Source organism: Pleurodeles waltl, chromosome 5 (assembly GCF_031143425.1).
Source record: "Pleurodeles waltl isolate 20211129_DDA chromosome 5, aPleWal1.hap1.20221129, whole genome shotgun sequence".
NCBI classification, from domain to species: Eukaryota; Metazoa; Chordata; class Amphibia; order Caudata; family Salamandridae; genus Pleurodeles; species Pleurodeles waltl.
In genome coordinates, this window is record NC_090444.1 from 1,010,088,621 (window position 1) to 1,010,112,329 (window position 23,709).

Sequence of the window (23,709 nt, forward strand, 5' to 3'; positions counted from 1 at the left end):
AGTGTTAAGTAAATTGGTAAAATGTCATTTATGGAATGGCATAATTCATGTCTTTATTTCCATAATGGAGCCCACTCTGTTGATCTACAATCCCAAATATGGTTTCTATGGCTAGATGTAGTGCTTCCCAAACTTTTTAGAACCACAACTGACTTTATAGAAGGACAAACGTCCGCACCTACCCTGCATTAATGGACAATAGGAGGGCGATTTTTTAATGTAACTAAAACATTGTGTGGTAGCACTGACTTGCCGGACCGACCAAAAAGTAAGTGCGCGACCCACCAGTGGGGTTGGGACCTGCAATGTAGGAAACACTGGAATCTGTGAAAATATCACCGTCATTACTTCAATAAACTGTTTCCATCTTTTGTTCCATTAATATTATCCTTGTAAGTCTCAAATAAAATGACTGCCTCTATATAAATTAGTATTACTCTAGTCCAAACTGAACAGGTAGACTCCCTTCAAGCTGAACACAGTCCTAACACTTAACTACAAAATGTTTACGTTAAAATAGAAATCAATCAAAAACAAATTTAGAATATATTTTTTTTATTTTTATAAATAACTTATCTGTTACAAAGACAGTTTTCCCAGCTAAATCACAAAACCATAATAAACTCAAGATATCCAAATTAGGTTTTAATAATAAAACAGGTAAAAACTGATTTGTCAATCTTCACATAGAACTGCAGATGAAGCAGAAAAATAAGGCCTCGTAATTATGTTTTAAACAAAATGCATTGAATGCAAGTGCTTTGGGTCCACTGCCTAATTACAAGGGATTGTCACTATATATTTTACCACATGAAATGCAGAGCCTTAAGAACAAAGGCTTACATTTATATAGATCACCTGTAAAACTCCTATTCATAAAAATTAATTTGCACTGACAAACGTTTACAGCGGGTGACATTTTGTCTTGTCCTCACTAAATTTCAGAACATTTTTCTGTTGTGTGTTTGCAAGTATATATATATATATATATATATATATATTCATTGCCTTTATAAATGGCCTAGTGTCACACACAGAGTTCTGAACTTATAAATATGGACAGTTTGGGTTAAAAGAGAACTTTTATACAGTTTTCTTAAGAGACAGGAGATGCTACTGGTGCGAATTTCACTTGATGCGATTCAATCCAACGCAATTAAAATTTGACGCAGTAAACTTTCATCTTATGTAAACACAAACTGCTAGACTTAGATCTGGGAGAGTACCTTGAAACCCAGCAAGGTAACTTCGTTTAATTTTAGGTATATCTGAGCAGGATCATGTCAACATTCAAGGATCAAGAGGCCAAAGAAACAGGTGGATTTTGAATGCAAGTATTTCCGCTGTCACATTTCAAAAGTACCAAAAAAAGTTACTTTATGTCACCCACCGTAAATCTCAGTGCACAGAGTGAGCTACACACACTCGGACACATACACACAACCCTTCAAACATTTCCTGCATTTTATAAACACACTGCATCTGCAGGTCTTCACAGAACATCAGCATTTACAAGAACAATGTACAGAATGATCAGAGAAAGGCTATTTTGTGCATAATTGTATATCATTAATGCTCATTTATTTAAGGCATGACTTCAGACATAAAAGCTTAAGGGGGCACGATTACGTTAAATCACTTACAGGGAGAATAAAGTTAGTTAACAAAAGACTTAAACACTATACATGGACAAGAACAAAAAAATTAAGGTGATGGAAAGAAACCACAAGCAGGTCTAGAGCTATGTACAATGGGAAAGCTTTGGGGCATTTCACTGTGTATTGTATTTTACAGGCAATGCATGCAGTTTCTCCACGTTCTCTTTAAACTTGATAGTGCTGATGCTAGCTTCACAGAATGGAGATTCTTTAGGGAAGACGAAGACAGCCAAGGTACCACTGCATTATAGTTATCCCCATGTCCAGAGGCACTAAATGGCAGCATTTCCTCTGAGTGTGTAGTGTTTCTCGGACAACTGGTTAATCTTGATAAATTCCAAAAAGCCCGTTTTTTTCTGATCATTATCACACATCCAACGCCAAGGTGAACTTAGGGGAAAATGCTAGGGAAACCCCAAGCACATAACACCACAGTGGAAGGTTCTTACTGGTATAGGTAATACTGTACATGGCGCTGGCAGCTCGGAACCAAGTCTTTTACAGATTACCATTTGGCTGATAAATTCCAACTGCCCGCTATACAACACTGAGGTATTATTAGCTCTCTCCGAAGACACCTAACATTAGCACATCACCACCTTGTCACACCTTCAATATGAAACAATCCTGTGCGTTCAGACAGGATCTTTCTTCCAATGATTAAGCATTCACTTTATATTATCATTTTGCGGCCTGGAAGTCTCTTGGCTCAAAAATGCCGGGGCATCTCGCACTGTTCACAGCGGTTTAACGCAGGATGATTTAGGAAAGTACATGCTGTGCAGTTCCACTGTGCTCCCTCATCCTCTTCTGTGTCTGGCACATTCTTTGGCGTCTTCACACTAGGCCTTTGATCTGCAGAAAGGCAAAAAGACTGATGAAAAAGAGAAACTTACTAAGGCATTCACCTCATAATGTGTCAGGTGGAAAAGGCTTAGTCGGACATAAGAACTTTAATCGGTTTATTTTCTGGAGGAAATGTTTGAATAAAATCAAATCTAGGTCTAACAAAACCTGCTAGAAATTCCTCAAAAGTGACACATTTTCATGTTTTATAGAATCCAGCAAAAGTCAGCGACACAATCGCAGCTTTGCATTGCAACAGAGTGGCATTTCTTCATTACAGTCAATACCATACAGCATTTACTTCACATCAAAGCATGTTGGTAACACATTAATCTAAATGTTCCTGAGCAACAGTAGTGTCGATTTGCGAAAGAAAAATCGTTAGTGTCCATGGGAATACAACTTCTTTATTATGAATATACCAGTATTTTGTCTGTATCTTAATATGCACTGATACAATTACTTTTTGCATTTCCTGTTAAGTTTCATGCATTTCAGAAGTTCAGAAGCCATTCTCTTTAGTGTCATACATTTGCGCATTTCTGCATCTAGTAGCAAGTGTATACTCATTTCAAAAACCAGCACAGCAGTGTGTGCATTTTAGAAAACTGAGCCAGCCTTTGTTTATTTAACTGTATCTTGTTATCTCTGTTGTGAGAAGCTCCCACACATCTGCTGAGTTATTTTTCCTTAAGGTAACAGTTTCAATCCTGTTTTTGCTTCCATTTACATTGAGAAAAGGTGTATGAAAAGGCGACTACAATATATATATGTTTGCATTGCGTGCTCCAACATAATTTTAGGTGAATTCTCTGGTATATTGAAACAGCTACTGCTGATTATTAATTTGGCTTTGCTACCGGCTATTTTTGCATCGAATGCCTGTTAGACTTAGGTGTCCTGCGGTGTATAATGTTTGCTACTTTACAGATTGTATATGTTAAGCATACTTATTCAATGGTTACACCTATAGCGAATTGCTGCACACTTTGAATCATTTGTAGACTGAAAATTTACAGCATTACACAATACAAACAGGTGCTTACAGAGTAACATTCCCTTTGTAGCATGTATCACTGCTATAAATACACATGCTCTGCAGAGACTGTAAAGCAGTACTCCCTAAGTGGTAGTCAGCAGATGTTGAAGACTAACTGTTGGTGTGCTAAGGCACCCACATAGTACTGCTTGATAAACGTTTGTGGTGTGTGGAGTGGACGATGTAATTACCTTACAATTGTCAGCTATGGGTAGATTTCCAGGGAAAGCCACAGAGGCTCCGTCTTAGCGAGTGGAATGAGGCTTGGGTGGGGGGCAGGCAAATTTATTTCAGCATTAATGTAGCAGGTCTCAATATAATTGACAATCCAACTGGCAATGCCCGCTTTAGACAGTGTACACCCTGAGGTTCGGCAAAAGCTATAAAAAGTTACTGAGTTTTGCGAAAGGGTATCAATGGGTTATCAATGTAATACAGGGTCTTCTCTGCTTATGGAGTCTGGTTGGGGGAAAAATGACTGGGAACTAAATGGTCTGGCTGAGGTTGGTAGGTACCACCTTGGAAAGGAATTAAGTGTTGGCTCTACCAACAAATCTACCTTTATGACTTGAAAGGCTCCTCAAGGAGAAAGGCCGGCAATTCGCTAATGTGCCTTAAAGATGTGATAGCTACAAGGAACGCAACCTTCCAGGAAAGGAATGTTAAAGGGCACAAATATAAGTTCAGGAAAAAAAAAGAAGAGAGGGACATAAATCTAGTACAGGCCATGTTTAAGGTTCCAGATGGGGCAGGGGGTGCCCTGGTGGAATAACCGAAGTCCTTTCATGATAGCTTTGATCACAGAGATTCTGAGTAAAGAAGAGTGTTCCCTGTTTTGAATATAGGCTGCAATAGCTGCTAAACGGTGTGTGAAAATGTAAGCTAGACACGATTTCTGCAAATGAAGGTGGTAGCAGACAACATGCTGAACTGCAGGTTTAAGCAGGTCTATGTGCTTAGAAATGCAATATTGGACAAACTTCTCACTTTTCAGTGTAGCAGGCCCTCACAGACAGTCCGCCTGCTTCTTCAAGGATAGGCATGCACTTCTGAGGGAGGTTGCGATAGCCAAATTTTAGGACCTCAAGAGTCCTATTGCTAGACTCAACTGCCTATTGTTGGGGTATTTGATTGCGACATCGTTCTACCATAGAAGGTCTGGATTGTTGGGGAACTTCTCACGGGGAACCACTAACATCTCAATAAGGATCAAGAATCATGGCTGGTTCGCGGGGAAGCCACCGCGATGACAGTGAGGGAGAAGAAATGTAGATAAAGAGTGAAAGTGTAGGAAAAGTGTATGCAAACATGCCTGATCAATTTCTCCATAAAGCATTGCCCATGGACTCTGGCTGTGGGAACCTGGAGGCAAAGTATTGGCATTTTGCATTTTGGGTGCTGGCGATGAGGTCGACTTCACAATTGCCCCTTCCGCCCAACAAGCAGAAATACAGGAATAGGACGTATCAGTGGAGTTCCTACTCATGGAATTGTTGCTGCATCCTCCAGGAGCTGTATCTGGTAGTGAAGTTTCCAATGACATGCTTCGTGCTAGCAGTGACAGCTGCAGTGAGTGTGTGCCGCCTGTCTTATGGAAATAATACATGTGCACCCATGTTGTATGTTTTTCTCAAAACTACTTTGTGGTGAACCTGGTGACAGAATGCCTTGAAAGCTAGCTGGATATCCAGGAGCTTGAGGCAATTGAAGTGGAGGCTCCTCTGTTACAGTAAGAACATGCCCTAAAGATGCTGAAGATTCGCTACTCACCCAGACAGCAAGGTCTGTGGTGATGTGGTGATGTTCACCTGCGGAAAAAGGTCTATGAAGGTCTGGCCCTGCAACTGATTATGGCAGTTACTGCAGAGAGTTCCGGGAGCTGGATTGTATAAACCATATAAGACCCTCCCCCCCCCCCCCGCGACCATTCGCTTGTGACCATTGTGCTGACCGGCATTGTTGCAGCAAACTCGTGCGAAGTCTAGGGTAGGATAGTATGGGGCATAACTGCTCTGACCATCAGCTGACCATTTAATTGAAAAAAAGGTAGTATCAGCTGGAATGCCTGAACCTGTGCCTGACTGGAGTAAACCTTGCTGAATACTGTTCTGAATACAGCACCCAGAAAGGGATGGATCTGAAGGGACTGAAGGTGGGACTTGAGAGTATTCACAGAGAACGTTAAACTATAGAGGAGAAATAGAATGGCTTTGGTGTGAGCAAGGCACCATTAGTTTGCACTCAGCCAACTGTCAATTTAGGGGGGGGGGGTAATGTGAATGCCACTCCTGAGACAGGAGACTACGACAGAGGGGTAATTTTGAAAAAACTCTGGGGGCCATGGTGATGCATAATGGCATTACTTGAAACTTAAAAGTGTTGAACACTTACAACGAAATACAGGTAGTGGCTAGAAGTGTGGCAGGATGGGTATGTGGAAGAAGGTGTACTTCAGATTGCATGAAGTTGCTTTGCTGAAGCAGAGGGATGCAAGTCCTGCAAAGTGACCATGTTAATATGTTCAGGGAGGATGAATTTGTTGAGGGCCCAAAGGTTGAGTATGGGCCTTACAGAGCCATACCTTTTGTAATTTAGAAAGTACAACAGTACTGCCTTGATGCTGCAGTGCTGCTGGTTTTACTACCCCTTTTACAATGAGTGTTTGATCCTCTTCTAGAAGACTGCACTGGTGTTCCACAGAGAAAGGTCCATTTGTGTTGTGGAAAGTTGGATTGCAATAAGCTCCAGTCTGTAGCTGTACTTTATTATGGAGACAAGTAATTCGCTGGATGTGATCTTTTCCCAATGAGGAAAAAATCCCTGGTGTCTCCCACAACATGTGTAGTGTGATCAGGGGTAGGGGGAACAAAAGGGAGTCGCTGCTTGGAGGGGGTGGCTCCTTTAGTCGAGCCTCCTTTACCTCTTCTGCTGGGGTTGTTACCTCTGTAATCTCCTCTAGAATACCCCCATGTTGGATACTGGTAATATTGATGTTGCTGCGTCTGGAATGAGGCTGGAGAGTCTGAAAAAGTTGTCTTACTGCCGCCTCTGTACTGTGAACTCCAAAAAGGTGTTCGCAGTCGATAGGCAGATTTAGATCATGCTGCGGGACATCTGTCTTAAAACCAGAGACAGGGACTGGCGTTGCACTTGGCCTGGATGCTGGTATTAGCTCCCCCGGCCGCAGTGTCGGCTGCACTTAGAGCGCAGAGGATAGAGGCATTTGAGATGGTCTTGTCCTCTGTAACCAGCATTTGCCCATGCTGCCTATACACCTCAGGAATATGTTTGAGGAGTTTCAACCCAATGCATCCTTTATCATCAGGAGAGGAGGTCAACCTAAGTGGCAACCCTCCAGTGTGGGACCGATTGTACTGCCAACATCTTTCCTGCTGTATAAATCTTTTTGCTCTCCTTATCTGGTGGTGGAGTGTCCCCCTGAACAATGGGCGTTGGTGCGTCTGGAGGTATGTGGCCCCAAATGTAGGGAGGGTCATTGGGTCAGGTTTTGTAATTTTTGTGCATCCTAGGTGTGATGACCTGAGCCTTGACTAGCTCTGTGTAGGTCTCAGGCAAGGTTTTAAGCATCCCTTTTAAAATCAGGAGGAACTGGTGGGTGCACTGTGTTTTAGACAGTGTCTCTTCCAGGAAGAAATTATCTTTCTTGACAACGTTCAGATTTACTTTATGAGAAGTAGCCACCCTATGTCTGAGTTCATGGCTTGCGTGAAGGAAGGTTTTGCCTCGTACAGATCAGGGTCTGTATCACCTGGGGCATTTCCATTATAGTTATCCCACACGTCACCTCTAGGCTCAGGGTCATGGGAAGCATTGAAGGGTTCAGCTGGATACAGAAGGCAGCCTCCCCCATAGGAAATGTGTGGTTACCACCTCTAGTGAAACTGGAAGAAGTGGAATATATGGTGGTGGTAATGGAGGAGGAAGAAAGGTCGAAAAGGGAGGGCGCTAGTGCCCCTGTTCTTATGTTTCCTGTGCTCTGAAGGTTTCAAGGCAATTTGCTCCTCAAAAGAAAACTTCCTCTTCCTTGGAAGAGTCTTTCCTGGCTCCAGTGGCAGCTTGGCGGCGATTCTCCCAGTTTGCAGGTTGATGAAAAGACACTTCTTGCAGTCATCTAACTTTTCCTGCAAGTGTTGCAGAATAGGTTGCTCAGACATTGAAGCCTGCCATCGAAGGAGCTTTTGTTGCCAAGTGGGTCTTCAGTGTTGATGGGGCCTTTGGTGTGGAGGCCTTCGGTGCTGATGCTGACTTAGGTGCAGGCATTTATATGCAGGGCCTTTGAGGCCACGAAGGGGAACGTTGTCAGCGCTGAAGGCTTCTGTTGGTTCCGATCATGGCCCAAAAGCACTGGTGGCCCTGCAGGTTGTTGCTGAGCATCTGGTCTGACCCTCCCACCTGGGTGGTGCTCTGCCTGTCCAGAAGATTGCTGTACGTCCGTGGGCAGTGAGTGGGTGGTGACCATACAAAGTCTTTGGTGTTTATTGAATCTCAGGGTATTGATGCTGTTCTCACTCTCATTCGGAGGGCCTTTGAACTGGAATGGACCAGCTGATCGCCTACAAGGCAAACCTTTTCCTCCACTTCAACACTGCCTCCTCAGTACATGTCAGGGGTGTTTCTAGTCTTTGCATTGTCTGAAGGGCTCACCTCCACTCTTGTCATTACCGAAGTGTCTTTTTCGACGGGAAAGTGAGGAAGGCCTGGCATGTGGTCGCATTGTGCTTAGGAGAGAGGCAGAGATTACAGACTTGATAGGGGTCAATCCAGGGCAACTCGGATTGGCACTGGGGGAATACTGGAATGGCGTCCTTTCCAACACTGCCTGGCATTCTCAAATGGCCACCAGACATGAAGGGATACAGGCCCTGAGATGGGGCTGAGGTCCTCGCAGAAAGGTGCTTGCTAATTAGAGTCTGGTATTCACGGAAGGCAAAAGAATCAGGATCGAGGAACAGTTAAGGTTCTTCTTGACATGTAAGAGGTGCAGTCGAATGGACCCAGTGATAAGCTCTATTAGGGCAACAAGCTGACATCTCAAAAGAATCTAGGGTATAAGCATATTTAAAGATCTCAAATATGAGTCTAGTTCTTTCAAGAAGCGCACAGTGGCAGGACATGAAAAAAAACGATAAAATCAGCTTTGGCAAAAAGATGAAAACGTTCCTCGATATTATAACATATATACTTACATAGGACCAATACAAATGGAACGTAAAAGATCATCCTTGGTGTTTCAAATTTCCGACAGAGGTAGAAACTGGATCAGAAAACTAGTTGATGAAGCCACAATGTCTAAAAAGACTTCTGATGAAAGATAAATCCCCAGTGATGCCACATTCCACGTCACTGAACATTCCTTTACTTCCAAAAAACACAGTAGCTGTCAATCTTGATATAGCTTTAGCAATTACTGATGCTCTCAGAAACGCAAAAAATACAACAAAGCAAAAAGGATACTCTAAGGTTGTGATCAGAAAGAGAGTGTAAGGCTCACTTAAGAAACAAAGGAACGTCAGTCAAGGTTATTGCCATACACCCAGAATATGAATATGAAGGCAAAGTTATAATTTTTAACTTCTGAAGAAGGAAAGATTTCATATAATTTACTTGAAACTGGGTAGAGCCTTCCTCTGTAGATTCTACCCACTGATGTACAGGGAGTATCTTCCTCCCACCTAATTTTAGGGCAGAAGTGGCTAGGAAGGGTCATGTGGGGCTGGTCTGGGAGAACTTCGGCTGCTCTTCAAATAGAGGGTCTTGCTGACTCCTGTAAACGTTTCAGAGACTGGCCTGGATGCTAGTGGCCATAGTGATAACGTACCAGAGTGCTAAGCAGCTACTAAGAGGCATTTGTGAAACTGGAAATCTCAACTGAGTGGTGGAAATAAGATTAAAAACCTTCCACCATACTAGTGTGGCATTGGCCTCCTGCGATGGTGACAATCAGGGCAGCTGATCCACAGGGGAAAAAACAATTTGCTCAGGCAGAGGAATCCGGCTTGTTCCTCTTTCTAACGTTTTCCTTGTCAGTTGCGTCCTGAGGAAGTGGAAGATTAATTTGGGATTACAGGATTCCAAAGCCCGCAGGGAAAAAAACAAAAAGGGAATGAGGTCTCGTCAGTGCCACTTCTACGACTGAGACACCACCTTCACCAAAAGTCAAACAATGTGGGCGATCCTTTCACTTTGAGAGAAGAACAGTCAAAAGAAAATAATCCTCTATCAAGCAGCCAGAAAAAAACACTTCCCCGCTAAAAAGGAGCTCACAATTTGGATGGACAGCAGGAACTTTTCAGTAATGTTCAGGAAAAATAAAAAGTCTTTAGCAGGCTCTACTATCAAGCTGAGTAAGCCTAATTTTAAGTGGAGGATGACACTATGCTCCTAGACAACTGAATAGCAAAAAAAAATGATGGAAAATTTTTTCACCATAAAACGTAACAGGCCCTGGTACGATATGTAGTGTAAACAGTAGTGAATCACAAACAAAATACATTAGGGCATTTACAGCAGGATGGTCAGGACTGAGTGAAGTGGACTCTTAAAGCCCTTTAGGTATGATAGGCAAAGCATTCCTAGGAGATGAACTGTGAAGATCAGGAAATTATGCCACTGTCTTCAGATGTAGAGCATCGTAAGTCGCGCTTAATCAAGGGGACCTGAGAATCAAGCCACAAGGTTTACACTCTGAGATGTTTCTCTCTTCAATGACAGTGTGTACCAGCAAATATTGTTTGCCAATACAGAAAGTTAAGTTACACTATTCCAACCAAGCAATGAAAATCCAGTTTTGCAGTTGTAAATAGAATTGTCAAGTAAGGTAATTTTCTTACAATGTGCTTTCCACTTGCCTCAAGATGCACTTTTAACTAGAACGTCCTTTGAAAGGGAATAACTTTAAAAAGGGGGAAACTGTGTTAATAGCAGACAAGATGAGATGGTAAGCCACATGAAAAGAGATCACTTACAACTTTGTGGCAATGGTTCTATATAACCTAGTTTGGGGGTGAAGAAAATAGTTGGAGACCCTGAGACCTAAGAAAGAATGTCACCTGGCAGTATATAAATGACTGTCCTAGAAAGGGTCATAGATCTGAAATGCGTGTCCCTTGTCAGTATATGAAGAGTTTCATCAGATAGGTGTATAAAGAATCACAGACAACATTAACAAAAATAACCCAGCTTGTTGTCCCGGAGAAGAAAGGCCAATTTCTTTTGTTCTGGGATCTTATCAGATAACCCACCATCATTGCTTACCTATCCAGATACCCAAGTGTATCCAAAACCTTTTTTAGAAGAGGGTTCACTTATCTAATGGATGTCTGGTGCCCCAAAGGGATCTCCGGAGGAGGTGAATAGGTCTTTGGCTGGGTGAGGACCCATGAGGAGATCCCTCTGGAGATACCTAGGTAAATCCCTAGGTGGCACCAGGCACCCACTACATAAGTGGTCCCTCTTCTAAGACAGGTTATTATGGTAGGGTATCCATGTATGTGTGTGGCATGGTATGAATAATTAAATAAATAACTACCTGCCCTTTCTCAAAACGGTATCAATAGAGACATACTAATACTAACGAAAGCCACTGGATTAGGGGTACGCTGCAGAAACTAGTTGATCACATTAGTGGGTCGAGGAGTGATCGTACGCCTTCTCCCCAGTTTTTAACCGTGCCAGACAGACCTGTGAATACCGATTTGGACACCGCTATTTTAAAGATAACCTCATATAGATCACACACCGTTTTTCCTTATTATGTGCCTTGTAAGGAAATAGGTTGCTGCATGCCCCAAATGTCAGAGGGTTGGGAAGAAGTCAATGATGAAGCATGTCACTGGATAACATTCAGTAAGTGCGAGTTCCATTTACGAAAAGGATGACTTACCCTTTACGCATCTGTTTGTGGCATGTAGTGCTGCAGATTCACATGCTCTGCATACTCCTGCCATCTAGTGTTGGGTCTGAGTTGTGCAAGCTGTTTTTCTTCAAGAAGTCTTTCGAGTCACAACACTGAGTGACTCCTCCTCTCTGTGATACAGGGCATGGGCATTGACTTCGGAAGGTGTGTGAAAAGGTAATGAAAGGTACGTGTAAGGAAAGATGTCCATGGAAAGAGTAAATGTATTAAGCGTAACTGCAACAGCTACAGGCATCTAAGGGAGGACGCACATGAATCTACAACACTACATGCCTCAAACTGATGCTTACAGGGTAACAGTCTGTGCAATGGTATGTGTCGAAGATACACATGCTCTACATAGACTGTATAGCAGTCCTTCCTTAAAAGTGGTGGCTAGCCTGTGAGAGTTGTGATCTACACTAGCTTGCTGGCATGCTAAAACATCCACACAGTAGTGCTTGGTAAAAGGTGTGTGGTATAGTCCATGTATCTGCTTTACAAATGTCATCTTTCTGAGAAAGGCCATAGTAGCTCCCTTTTTATAAGTGGAGTGCGCACAGGAAGAAACAGGTAAAGGACTTTTGGCCTTAATGTAGCACATTTTAATACACCTGACTATCCATCTGGCTATGCCTAATCTGAATGTAGGGTTGATTTGTCAGGTGGCAAAAAGGCTACAAAGAGTTGTTTTGTTTTTCTAAAAGTTTTAGTTCTATCTACGTAGACCATGAGTGCTCTTTTGAGATCTAAGATATAAGGAGCTCTTTCCACAACAAATCTGGTTGCAGGAAAAAGACTGAGCGCTCAACGGATTTTTTGGGGTGAAACCACCTCGGAGAGGAATTTAGGATTAGTAGGAAGAACCACTTTGTCTCTATGTATTTAGAAAAAGGTTCTTCTAGGTTTAAGCCTGGAGCTCACTAATATGCCTGAGTGAAGTAATGGCGGCTAAGAATGCCACCTTCCATGACAGAAACTGAGGCATGAGTGAAGAGGCTCAAATGAGGGACCCACAACTCAGGAAAGGACAATGTTAAGGTCTCAGGAAGGTGCTGGAGGAACCCTTCCATGAAAGCTTTAATAACTTGAATTTTGAACGATGGTAGATGCTATTTTGAAGATAGGCAGCTACTGCTGCTAACTAGTTGTAATCGTATGGAAGTGTAAGCTAAATCTGCGTTCTGCAAATGAAGCAGGTAACAGATAATGTCCTGCACCGTGCCTTTGACAGGAGCAATCCTTTTGGGTCTGCAGGAGCAAACAAAATGTTTCCATTTTGCTGCATCGCATGCTCTAGTGGTAGGTTTACGTGCTTCCTTGAGAATATCCATACATTCTTGTGGCAATCCAAGGTAGTTAAACTTTATGACTGCAAGAGTCAAATTGCAATGTTGAGTGTCTTGGGGTCTGGGTGCTGAGGGACTACCAAGAGATCAAGAAGAGATGTGAACCAGGGCTGACTTGCCCCAGTGGGGGCTGCAAGGATCATGGTGAGAGACATCTACCTGAGCTTCTGAACCAGAAATGCAAAGAGAGGAAGAAGCAGAGGCAGAAAGGCATAGGTAATTATCCCTGACCAATTCATCCATAGTGTGTTGGATAGTGAGTGTGGGTACCTGGAGGGGAAGAATGCACATTTTGTGTTTTCTGGTGTTGCGAAGAGGTCTGAGGGAACCCAACTCTTGGAAGTATGAGTGGAGTACTTGTTCGTGGAGTTTCCATTTGTAGAATGGCTGCTGCAGGTCTGCAAAGTTGTTGTCCATTCCCAGGAGACATCCTCTGAGACAGGTGAAAGCTTTCAGTGTAGGTATACCACCTGAAGCTCCAGGTAGGTGATGTGTAAAGATTGTTGTCTGGCATCACAAAGACCTTGAACTGTTAAGTCTTGTAGGTGAGCACCCCAACCCATCTGTGATGCCTTTGTGGTGCGTGTGATGTGAGGAAAAGAGTGCAGAAAAAAGCAGACCCTTTAACAGATTGTGGGTATTATTATAAATTACGGTGAGTACGGTGGTCTATTAACACTATGGGCCTGATTACAACTTTGGAGGAGGTGTTAATCCGTCCCAAAAGTGACGGTAAAGTGACGGATATACCACCAGCCGTATTACGAGTTCCATAGGATATAATCTACTCGTAATACAGCTGGTGGTATATCCGTCACTTTTGGGACGGATTAACACCTCCTCCAAAGTTGTAATCAGGCCCTATATCTTCCAGGTGACCCTGTGATTGAGACCACTGGCGAGCAAGACATTATTGCAGCAGTCGCATGTGCAATCGTGCATGTGGAACTATGGCAATGCAAGATGCCATCAATCCCAACAAGCACATAACTTTCCTTAATGTGAGCGTTTAGTTTGATTGGAACTGGGATAAAGTTGCTTGGAAACTCTGAATTTGAGTGGAATTGGGGTAAACTAATCCTATCTGTGTGTTTAGGGTTGGTCGTAATTATGGCTCTACCTGCAATGGTTGTATGTGAGACTTGGGCCTGTTGATGGTGAAATCTAAGCTATGAAGATCTATTACCATCTGAGTGTGCAGTTGGCACTGGTGATGTGTGAAGGCTTTAATAAGCCAATCGTCCAGGTAGGGGAATATATGGATGTTCGGTCATCGCATATGTGCTGTGATCACTGCTAGGCATTTTGTGAACACCAGAGGAGCGGGAGTCACCCAGAATGGAAGGACTTTAAATTGGTAATGTTTTCCTGCTATGACAAATCTTAGCTAGTTGCTGTGATCGGGATGTACTGGTACGTGGAAATAGGCACCTTTGAGATCTAGCGTCAAAGTCACATTGTTGTGGGGATGACATCCTGTAGTGACACGATATGTAAGAGTTCTGAAAGGATGTACTTGTTTAGATGTCTGAGAGCCTCGTCCTTCTTGGGGATCAGGAAGTATTGGCTAGTACCCATTGGTCTGCGGTGACTGGGTGGAAGTGCTGGAGTCTTTCTCCGACAGGTGTTGTGTTCGTGCGAGGGGGGGATAGGGAGCGATTTGGCGTAGGTAGTCACTGCTCTGCAGTGTATGTTGATCTGCGTGTTGCGGCACACTTTCCCCTACCTTTGCTGTTTGCACCTCTATAGGAACCTTTAAAGCAGTGGTTCACAACCTTTTGATTTCTGTGGACCCCCACTTAAACATTAATGGAACCCAGGGACCCCCACTGAATCATCATGGGAATCCAAGGACCCCCACCTGAGTCATTACTGGAAGCTGGGGACCTAATTTGTCAATATTTGTAGATATGTTTTTGATTTTCTAGGCTCTTGCGGACCCCCTGAGAAGGCTTCGCGGTCCCCCAGGGGTCCCCGGACCACAGGTTGGGAACCACTACTCTAAAGTAATCTCTGGTGTAGGATGACCAGGCTTGGGTGACGAAAGGAGCCCCTGAGAGCAGAAGTTTGTAATGTACCCATCGTCTTGGCTGTAATCGTTGTCTTTTTTTCAATTTGTCTAATGTTTTATCTAACTGTGGTCCAGACAGGTGCTCCTTATCAAAAGGCATATTTAAAACTGCCTGCTTGACCTCCGGTTTGAAATCAGAATACTGAAGCCATGCATGCCTTCTGAGGAGGATGCTGGTGTTAATACTCCTGGCCGCTGTATCTGCTGCATCGTGGGCGCACCACATTGAATATCATTCCTTCAGTAACAAGTTGCTGCCCCCTCTCGTGGTGTTATTCTGGGATGTACTGCAACAGTCCCACCATGTCATTCCCATTTGCCCTGTCATAGTGGGCCAAAATGGCCTAAGATTTGGCATTGGATCAATGGTTTGTGGCCTGCTCTCTTTTCCGGATGGTGGAGAGTCCTGAGTGGCTGGACTATTTGCCTGTTTGTGGGCAGTGGTGGCAACAATGGAATCAGGTGGAACTTGAATCTTATCTTCAGGAGAGGAGTGAGCAGGATAGAGGTTCGGATCATTCAGAATAGTGTGATCCAGGTCATAAGTGTCCCATGGGTCAGAGTCATCTAATGGTCCCCGTAACCCCCAGTGTGAGACTGTGGAAACCCTTCAGGAGTATCATCAAATGGGTCATGTACAGGGGTTTGTGGTGGTGGAGTGTGAGGAGGGGCAGAAGATGGTGGTGTTGGTGGAGGAGGAGAAGGTAAAAGGATGGGAGGCTGGACTGGAGGCCTTGTCTTGGTCTTTTTCTTGGAGGGCTAGGTATGCCCAAGGTCTCCTCAAACGTTAATTTCCTCTTCTGAAGTGTAGGAGAGGAGGGAGTTGCAATAATGCGACCAGTCGCTTCTTGAATGTAGAGTTTTCTCTGTGAGGCATCCATTTTCTCGAGGAGTGGCTCGATAGCTGAATGGAAGGTCGAAGATGGGCCAGAGTCTTTTGACTCCGAGGCTTTCAGTACCGAAGGCTTGGACTTGTGAAACTTCGCAGGCACAGAGGACAAAGCAGGAGGCTGCCAGATAGGTGCTGAGGTTCTGATCAATACTGAAACAATTTTTCAGTCTGATGAGCCTGAGGCAAGACACATTTTTGGGACCAACCATGGCCGGGAGGCAGTGGTGGTCCAGAGACCTCTGAAAGCGGTATTGGGGACTTTTTGGAGGGATTGGGTGGTGGAGCAGGTGCCACAGCACTCATGAGCTGGGCAGAAGGTAATTCCTGCATTTCGATACCAAGCTCCACATCAGAGTCTGAGTTGTCTTAAATGGAGAGGGCTTCTTCCTCCTTGGCAGCTGGCTCCCCTCCTGGATAACCACTTCCCCAAAGAGAGCTGAGGTGTTGCCTGATGCTCTCTGGGCAATTTTAAGTTGCAGAGCCCTTCAGTCCTGAAGAGTCTTTTTTTACCTGAATGACATGCAAGTGTCACAGTCAGCCTCGCAATGGTCGGACGAAAGGCAGCGGTTGCACACGAGATGTTGACCGGTGTGCGGAAATTTTGTGTGGCAATGCGGTCAAAAATGAAAGGGTGTACATACCAGCAGAACATTTTTGTCGATGCCGGAGACACATGAAAGGTAGGCCCGAGACAGGTGGCAACACCCCAAAGGGCGGTTGGTCAAAGCCCGAAACAACAAAATTTGCAGGTAGTGCAGGAATGGAAATGCACAATTGAAACAATACCATTTCAACACTAAGGAAAGGACAGAACCGTACTGAACAGAGTGAAATACATCCAAACCCGACGGCGGGGATAAAACAATCTAATAATGGAGTCGATGCCCATGCGCAATATCACAAGGAGGAGTTGTTACTCAACCTCATGACTGGAAAGAATTCTTCGAAGAAAAACGTGCTCAACTCCAGACCCAACACTAGATGGGAGGAATACGCAGAGCATGTGTATCTATAGCCACACATGACATCAAACAGGTCTATCTCCTGTATCCAGTGGACCCACCCTAGATGACTCCTGATTGTAATTCTTAATACATCAAAATAGAAAAATGCTGTACAAGTCAGACACTGACAGCTGGACTGCCACAGAAAATGATGGAAAAGCTGACCGGCTTTCTACTGTCCACTTATGCATTACTTGGATATAAAACATTTTCACAGCAGAATTTCATGAATTGAAGTATGGGTGTTATTTGCCAGATGTAGACTCAACAGGAAGAAATATCAACTTGGTCTATGGTAGGAAACACTGTTGTACAAGACAGTAACATTATTTTATTAACTAAGAATTAATAATCTGTCCACAGCAAGAAACAGTTTTGTGAAGTAGATTGGTTTCATCTTTTTGGTTGTTTGTTCTCTTGTCTTTAGAAAGCTCCTCTAGTCTACTCAAGGGGATAATATGATTATGGTGCTAACGTTCACATTGTGGCTTTGTCAAGAAAAAAAGTTATCTAAATAGAGTGGATATTCAAAAAGCACCGGTACAGAATATGCAAACTGTTTATTGCCAAGGTCTTATCGATAATTAAGATTCACATCAGCTAGGAAATTACTATCACCTATGTTGCAATCTTTCAGTGTGGAGTTGGGACCCACGCTTGGGGATATTTAGCTAAATCTCTTCATTTAAAATATTTTCAATTTCTTCAGACTGCAGGACTGAGTATAATATCCTGTATCTGCAGGAAGTATTTTTGATGGATTATCACAAACAGCTTTATGGTTAAATAATCTATTGAACACTATGCACAATGAAACTTGGCTAGGCTTTTTTTAATCAGGTTCCTTCATTATGTGTGCCTTAAAGAAGCTTCTTCGTTATTCTGAATGAAAAGTTGTAATCATCACCTAAAGGATCTCAGCACCAAATTGTCAATTTTTTTTAAAGCATTGGCTTTATCTGTGTGCAAACTATCCGATTCATTGACGGTCCTTTAGGAACCCTTCTCTGGGGGTTGAGCCTAATTTAGGTTGTTAATCTATTCTACAATTTATGGCTATCTAAGAGAGTCTTATGTTAAAAGACATTACTTACCTGTATTCCTTATTCTCTACATTTATAAACAACATTCCAGTCTCCCTCTTTTTCACCTAATGAGTAGGTAAAACATATGTAAAGGCTGTGATCTTTCCACTGTATTTCCTTCAAAACAGGCTGTTGATGTGTGCGCTCTTCCAACTAAAGGCTACACCTTTTCTATATTTTTAGGTTCAAAAAAGGGTTTAGTACAGTGTTATTTGCGGCCAAATGTAGTGTAGTTTTTTTGCCTACTGGATTTACTATGCAAAAACAAACAAAAATGAGGGACATCGTGTCTGGTATGCATGCTTTCATTGTGAAAATGTTTTAAAGAAGGGTGTTTCCAGAACTCACAACTTGTGTGATATTCCACTGTTATTATCTGAGATAATTCCATGACAGGGTAAAACGTTTATGTTTGCTGTAGTGCCTTTCTTAAACTTTCATACTGAGCATTCCTATGTTGTGGACAACAATGAGCAGGTAGACAGAAGTCGAACATAAAACTTACCAATGGATGCAGTACCTTTAGGTTTCGGTGGAACAGGACCTAAAAATCCAATATTATCATAGAAGTTATAAATGGCGCTGGGATTAAAATGTGGTCCTAAAAGAATAGGAAACAAAAAGAATCAATTCTTAAGTCATGATCGTTTAAGTAAATAAGAAGGTATGCCCATTTTACTAAAGAAAATGGACAATGCTTAGATTAACATGGAATGACAGTACTGGCTATTCAATCGTGTTTAAATGATACCACTAATATAGCATACACACTATCCAGCGTAAAGTGACAGGACTAGCTATTCTACAGCACTCACAAATTTATGAAAATAGCACCATCAAATAGCTTTGTAACATACATTACGCATACGGTTCACAGCATACAGCCACACGTCTCATTTCCATGCTAGAACATAGGAAAGACTAGTGGCTGGTTGCATTTCAGTATTAGCAGAGTGTTCAAAAGGTGAATTCTCTGCGTTCCAGCAATTGACACCATTAGGGCTCTGCCCTGCCCCCAGGCATGGTGACAGTGCCATAGACAGGCACCACCACTGTGTGCCAAAGCCTATTGTCACCTTTTTTCCGCAACACTGCTGGATACAGAATATGGCTGACAAGACTGCGTTTGTACTGGGAGTTTGCAAAAAACACAACTTGGCATATCATAAGTCCCAAAAATCTAATTCTAAGAACAGTGAAGTAGCACTGCGTTTAGAAACAGTTTCAACTGGAAAAACTATTTCCAATAGTAACAGTCTTCTGATGAATGCAGATACTTTATCTAGTGAATGAGAATCAAAGCAATGTTACCCTTCAAAGAAGTGGATCCGTGGAGCGGACTTACATCAGGAAGTCCTGCAGGACCCAATGGGCAAAATGTCTCTCAGTGCAAATCGATGCAGTAGGATTCTAGAGTAAATATATTGACAGATGCCCTTGACTGAAACAACCTGAGCTTGGGCTGCAGCAGCAGTTTTCGCCCTGAAGGAATGAGCCTGAAGGCCCTCGAGATCAGTTTTGGGTAAGGAATAACTCAGTCTGATGTACAGGACAATACATCATGATAAGGTCAGTTTCTGTACTGCCTTACCTTGCTTCGCACCGTGTACCCAACAAATAGTTGAACATTAACACAGTACTCCTTAGTTATTTCAATACAGACAGTGAAGGCATGCTGTGTGTCCAAAAGGTGTAGAAGCTTTTTCTTTGTATGGATGTGGTGGAGAAAGGAACATAGGAGCTTCCCCTACCACTCACATGGAAAACTGAAGCCCGTTTCAGAAGAAATTAATCATGAGCCCTGGTTACTAGTTTATTATGGAAAAGGGTAGTACAGAGAGGATGAATTAAAGCGTTGTCCTATGAACAGAAGTTACTAAAATGACAGTTTTCAAGATGCGCTTCAGGAAAAGCTGTGGAAAGGCTTTAGGTGAGCGTACATCAGAAATGTAAAGACCAAACGAAGGTACCACTGTGGTCGCAGTAGATGACTTGAATAATAATGGCTGGGCTGGCAGATGAACGAAGGCCGGCAGGGCCAGTAACAGTGTGCAAAAAGAAAGACTTGCAGGGCCAAAGCCAGTACAAGCAAATGAACATCAGACAGTTGACTGTGGGGGGCAACTTACTTCTCCTCCCAGCAGGTGACAAACTGAGACCATCAGCCTGAATATATAGACAAGGTGGAAGGGCGATAGACCTGTCAGAATGCCATTTACTACTACCAATGGAAGGTCGAGGGTAACTAAATCCACTCAATCGACATGCATAGAAGTGTAGACTGTGGAGGTCTGGATATAGTAGCCTACCATGCTACCCGGACAGCAGATTCTATTGAAGAGGAAGACTCAGAAGGAATATTCTCCAGGTTATGAATTCTGTGCACCAGGCCTGTCACCCCAAACTAGAGCAATCAGACTGAGATTTACCTAGTCCTACTGACTTTGTTAGACACACCAATATCGGAGGCAGGGGTGAGAATGCTTACAACAGATCTAAGTGCCATCGGAGATAGAATGTGTTCCCTTGAGACCCCAGGGCGGGAGACTCCAGAACAAAAAAGTCTGTGCACTGAGCATTTTCAGCTTTGGCAAAAAGGTTTACCAATGCATCGATTTCATACTCAAAAGAAAGGGCAGAAAGCCTTGAATTATTGCACCTCACACACTCCAACCCGTAAATCCTTAACCTCTTAAAGTTGATATACTAGTTGTGTGCATGCACTCAGAGCACCTGCTGCCAAGGTACAACCCTAAATACATGTTCTAAATGCATTGATTTTACTGTATTCCCTATCCAGTGGAGATGAAGAAAAAGATTTATAAATGACCTTCAAAATGGAGATTGCCTCAAGAGGATGCTCTTGGAAGTAGGATGCTGTATGAGGAACTTCGGCTCTTCAGGTGCTAGCCAGTGGCTATTAACAATTGGATGATTCACTGCTGGGGCACAAAAAGGGGTTTGACCAAGCTACTATGAATCGGCCAACACAACTGGCAACAAATGACAACAGAACTCTAAGAGGGCCATATTGCATTTTTTTGTTTTTCAGAAGAATAGCCTTAGTCTCCTCAGTCTTGAACGGCAGCTCTAAAACCTCTACTGTCCTCTGGATCACCACTACAAATGATGAGTTTTCTTCTATTGGAAGGAGGTCTAATGACAAATCTAGGGAGGGTCTGTGGAAAGTATCAAGGCGAGGTACTATGCAATGTATGTCAGTGCAATGTGGGTGGAGCACATTATCTGCCTTATCATGCTGGACTCGTTGAACGGCCAGTGTAGCATCCGAGTGATCCAATAAACATTGGCAAAGACAATAGTTCTCCTCTTTGGGACATGTTGACTTTGGTTCTTAGTGATTCTGTGTATCATGGGTAATGAAAAAAAACGATAAAAAAAAAAACAGTCAATATGTAGGCACACACAACATGAGTGCACAAAATGGTGCATACAGGTTTTTTTGATCTTTTACAGATCTGGGTTGCATCTGTAACTAAAAAGATACAAAAAAAAGTGTGCATACATTTTTAAAGCAGCTTTGGGGAAGCAACACAGGGGACCTTAGGGAAGCAATACTGAAGGCTGGGGGAGAAGCGTGGGGACGGAAGCAACACAGAGTGGATGGGAGGGGAAAGCATCATGAAGGGGGAGACTAGGGGATGGCAAGAGCAAACAGTGGAGAGTGAGTAGGAGCAATGTGGAGGCAGGGAGGGAAGATGTGGTGCTGGCGAGAAAGCACATGAAGACAAGAGCATCACAAAGGAGAGGTGAGGAACAAACATATAGCTGAGAGAGCAACATGGAGTGAGGGCGAGCAGCATACCAGGGAGACATACATTCTTGTGGAATGCTTGTGACAAAAGAAAAAGGTAGTTCCCTGAAGGCGAACAGTGAAAGGACAAGTCAATTGGTCAAGTAAATTGGGAATGGTTCAAGGGAGGGTCAGACAAGATGGGCAAGGCAGGTCACTGAGTAAGAAGCAAAAAAACATGAGGGAGAGTAAAGCCAACTAATGGCACTCAATGGACCATCTATGTTATTGTTAGGCTCACAATGTCTTTTGCAAAGGTAGGCTTGACCTCTATCCTTCAAAGAACTGTTGCCAAAGGATAGGAGCAGCGGTGTAGGCATCTTATAAACAGGGTTGCGCATTGTATATGATATAAGGGATAACTGTAGCTGATGAGGGATCCAATTCAAGAACCAGCTGAAGATGGACTGGGGGCCGAGTGGGTCAAAAAAGGAACACCCAGGGAGCTGAAATGAATTTAAGAATCTGCTGCATGCCCTTCTTGTAGAAAGGAACTTGCTGCAGTGTATGCAAGAGCCTGAGGAACTCAGGAGGACTGGCCCAATAGGGAAGGTGAGGACAGACTTCTTTTTTCCAAACAAGAACTTCACAAAATCTCCCATGAGTGGGGATGTCAAAGAATTGCACCTGCTTTTCCAATGCTTATTACTTGAAGTAGTACTCGACTTCAATTTATCTGAGGAGAGAAATTTTGACCAGGACCAGTCTTTCATCTAGATAGGGACGGCCAAACATGCTACTTGTGCTTGGCAACTGAGAGCTTGGCTCTCAGTTCCCTAATAGCTTTAGGTTGCAACGGGGAGCATGTATCACAGGATTTGGAATCAAGTCTGGGCCAAGGCACCAAAGGCAGACATTGTTCGAGTCCATAACAGACAACTGTTTCTGGCATGCACTACGCCCTTTAAAATCTTTAGAGACAGCATTGCTGCAGACTTCCAAAATAATTTAAGCAGAACGGCTTGCGTAAAAGTAATGAAAACAGTAGGAAAAGATCCCTGATTTTGCAGTGCTTAACCTGTGAAAAAAAACAGTAGGAAAAGATCCCGGATTCTGCAGTGCTTAACCTGTTAAAAAAAATGTAAAAACATAATAAAATAGGTGCTAGAGCTCTCGTCAGGAGGCCACTGCAGCTTGCACTTCCCATTAGCCCTGCTAGCACTGCCAATGACAGTACCAACAAAAGTACTAACCCATCACATTCCTACAAGTGTGACAGTCCAGGCTGCTCCAGGCCCCAAAGCTGTAAGAAAACTTTTTGCGGCAGGGAGTAGTCACTTTTAATGTACATTAAGTTAATAAACAACTGGGCTGTGCTCATCTCTAAATCAGACAAAAGGTGCCACCATATGGTTAAAAGTGACTGTGTTGACAATTAAGTGTCGGTGCCAAGCATTTCATTTCATGGTGTCACAGAACAAACTTGTAGGACCACAACTGACATACCAACAAACAAACCATAATTGAACTTCGATTGAAAGCAATCAGCATAAGCATTCAAATTCGATGTGTGCCTCTTAAGAGGGGAGATGGAGGCAGGGTGTATTATTCAATCACTTACAGTTCACCAACTCTGATTTATTATATATGTTGCCCACAACCGAACTTAAGTGTTGTCCAGCTATAATACCAGCAAGCTTACACAAACCTAACTGTGGCTGGCCTGGTCACTTACTTTCTACAAACTATGCAGTTTCTTTGGGGCACCCACGAATAACAGCATCACAAGAACCCACACTAGTGCCAATAATAGCCGTGGCTAAGCTAGCGCTTCTATTCAGTTGCAATCATACAAAACTCTGTTATGCTTCTGCTAGCAAACAGAACCAAACTTAAATGTAAAGGAAAAGTGAGAAGTCAAACGTCCCACACAATAGAATAGGAATAAACATAGCTTAAAGGAATAGTAAATAAAGCAATAATGTGTGCCTATAAAACCACACCAACAAATAAAATCCCTCTGATAGTGCCTGGCTTCAGAAAATTCGGTCCCAACCACTGAAACCTTTAGCTTTTCGGTTATCTCGTAACTATCC

At 43.1% G+C, this 23,709-nt stretch overlaps 1 protein-coding gene across 4 annotated transcripts in view; it reads right to left on the bottom strand.

Annotated features, from left to right (window-relative positions):
* Positions 1-538: 538 nt before the first annotated feature.
* Positions 539-23,709, bottom strand: part of TAB2 (TGF-beta activated kinase 1 (MAP3K7) binding protein 2) — a 190,732-nt gene continuing 167,561 nt past the window's right edge. For 3 of the 4 annotated variants that reach the window (XM_069235180.1, XM_069235179.1, XM_069235182.1), the window contains 2 exons: positions 18,365-18,460; positions 539-2,513 (listed from right to left, as the gene is read on the bottom strand). In XM_069235180.1, the coding sequence (XP_069091281.1) occupies positions 2,368-2,513; positions 18,365-18,460 (242 nt within the window). In that variant the 3' untranslated portion in view covers positions 539-2,367. The remainder of the gene's footprint in view (positions 2,514-18,364; positions 18,461-23,709) is intronic. The other variant, XM_069235181.1, reaches the window with a different exon arrangement.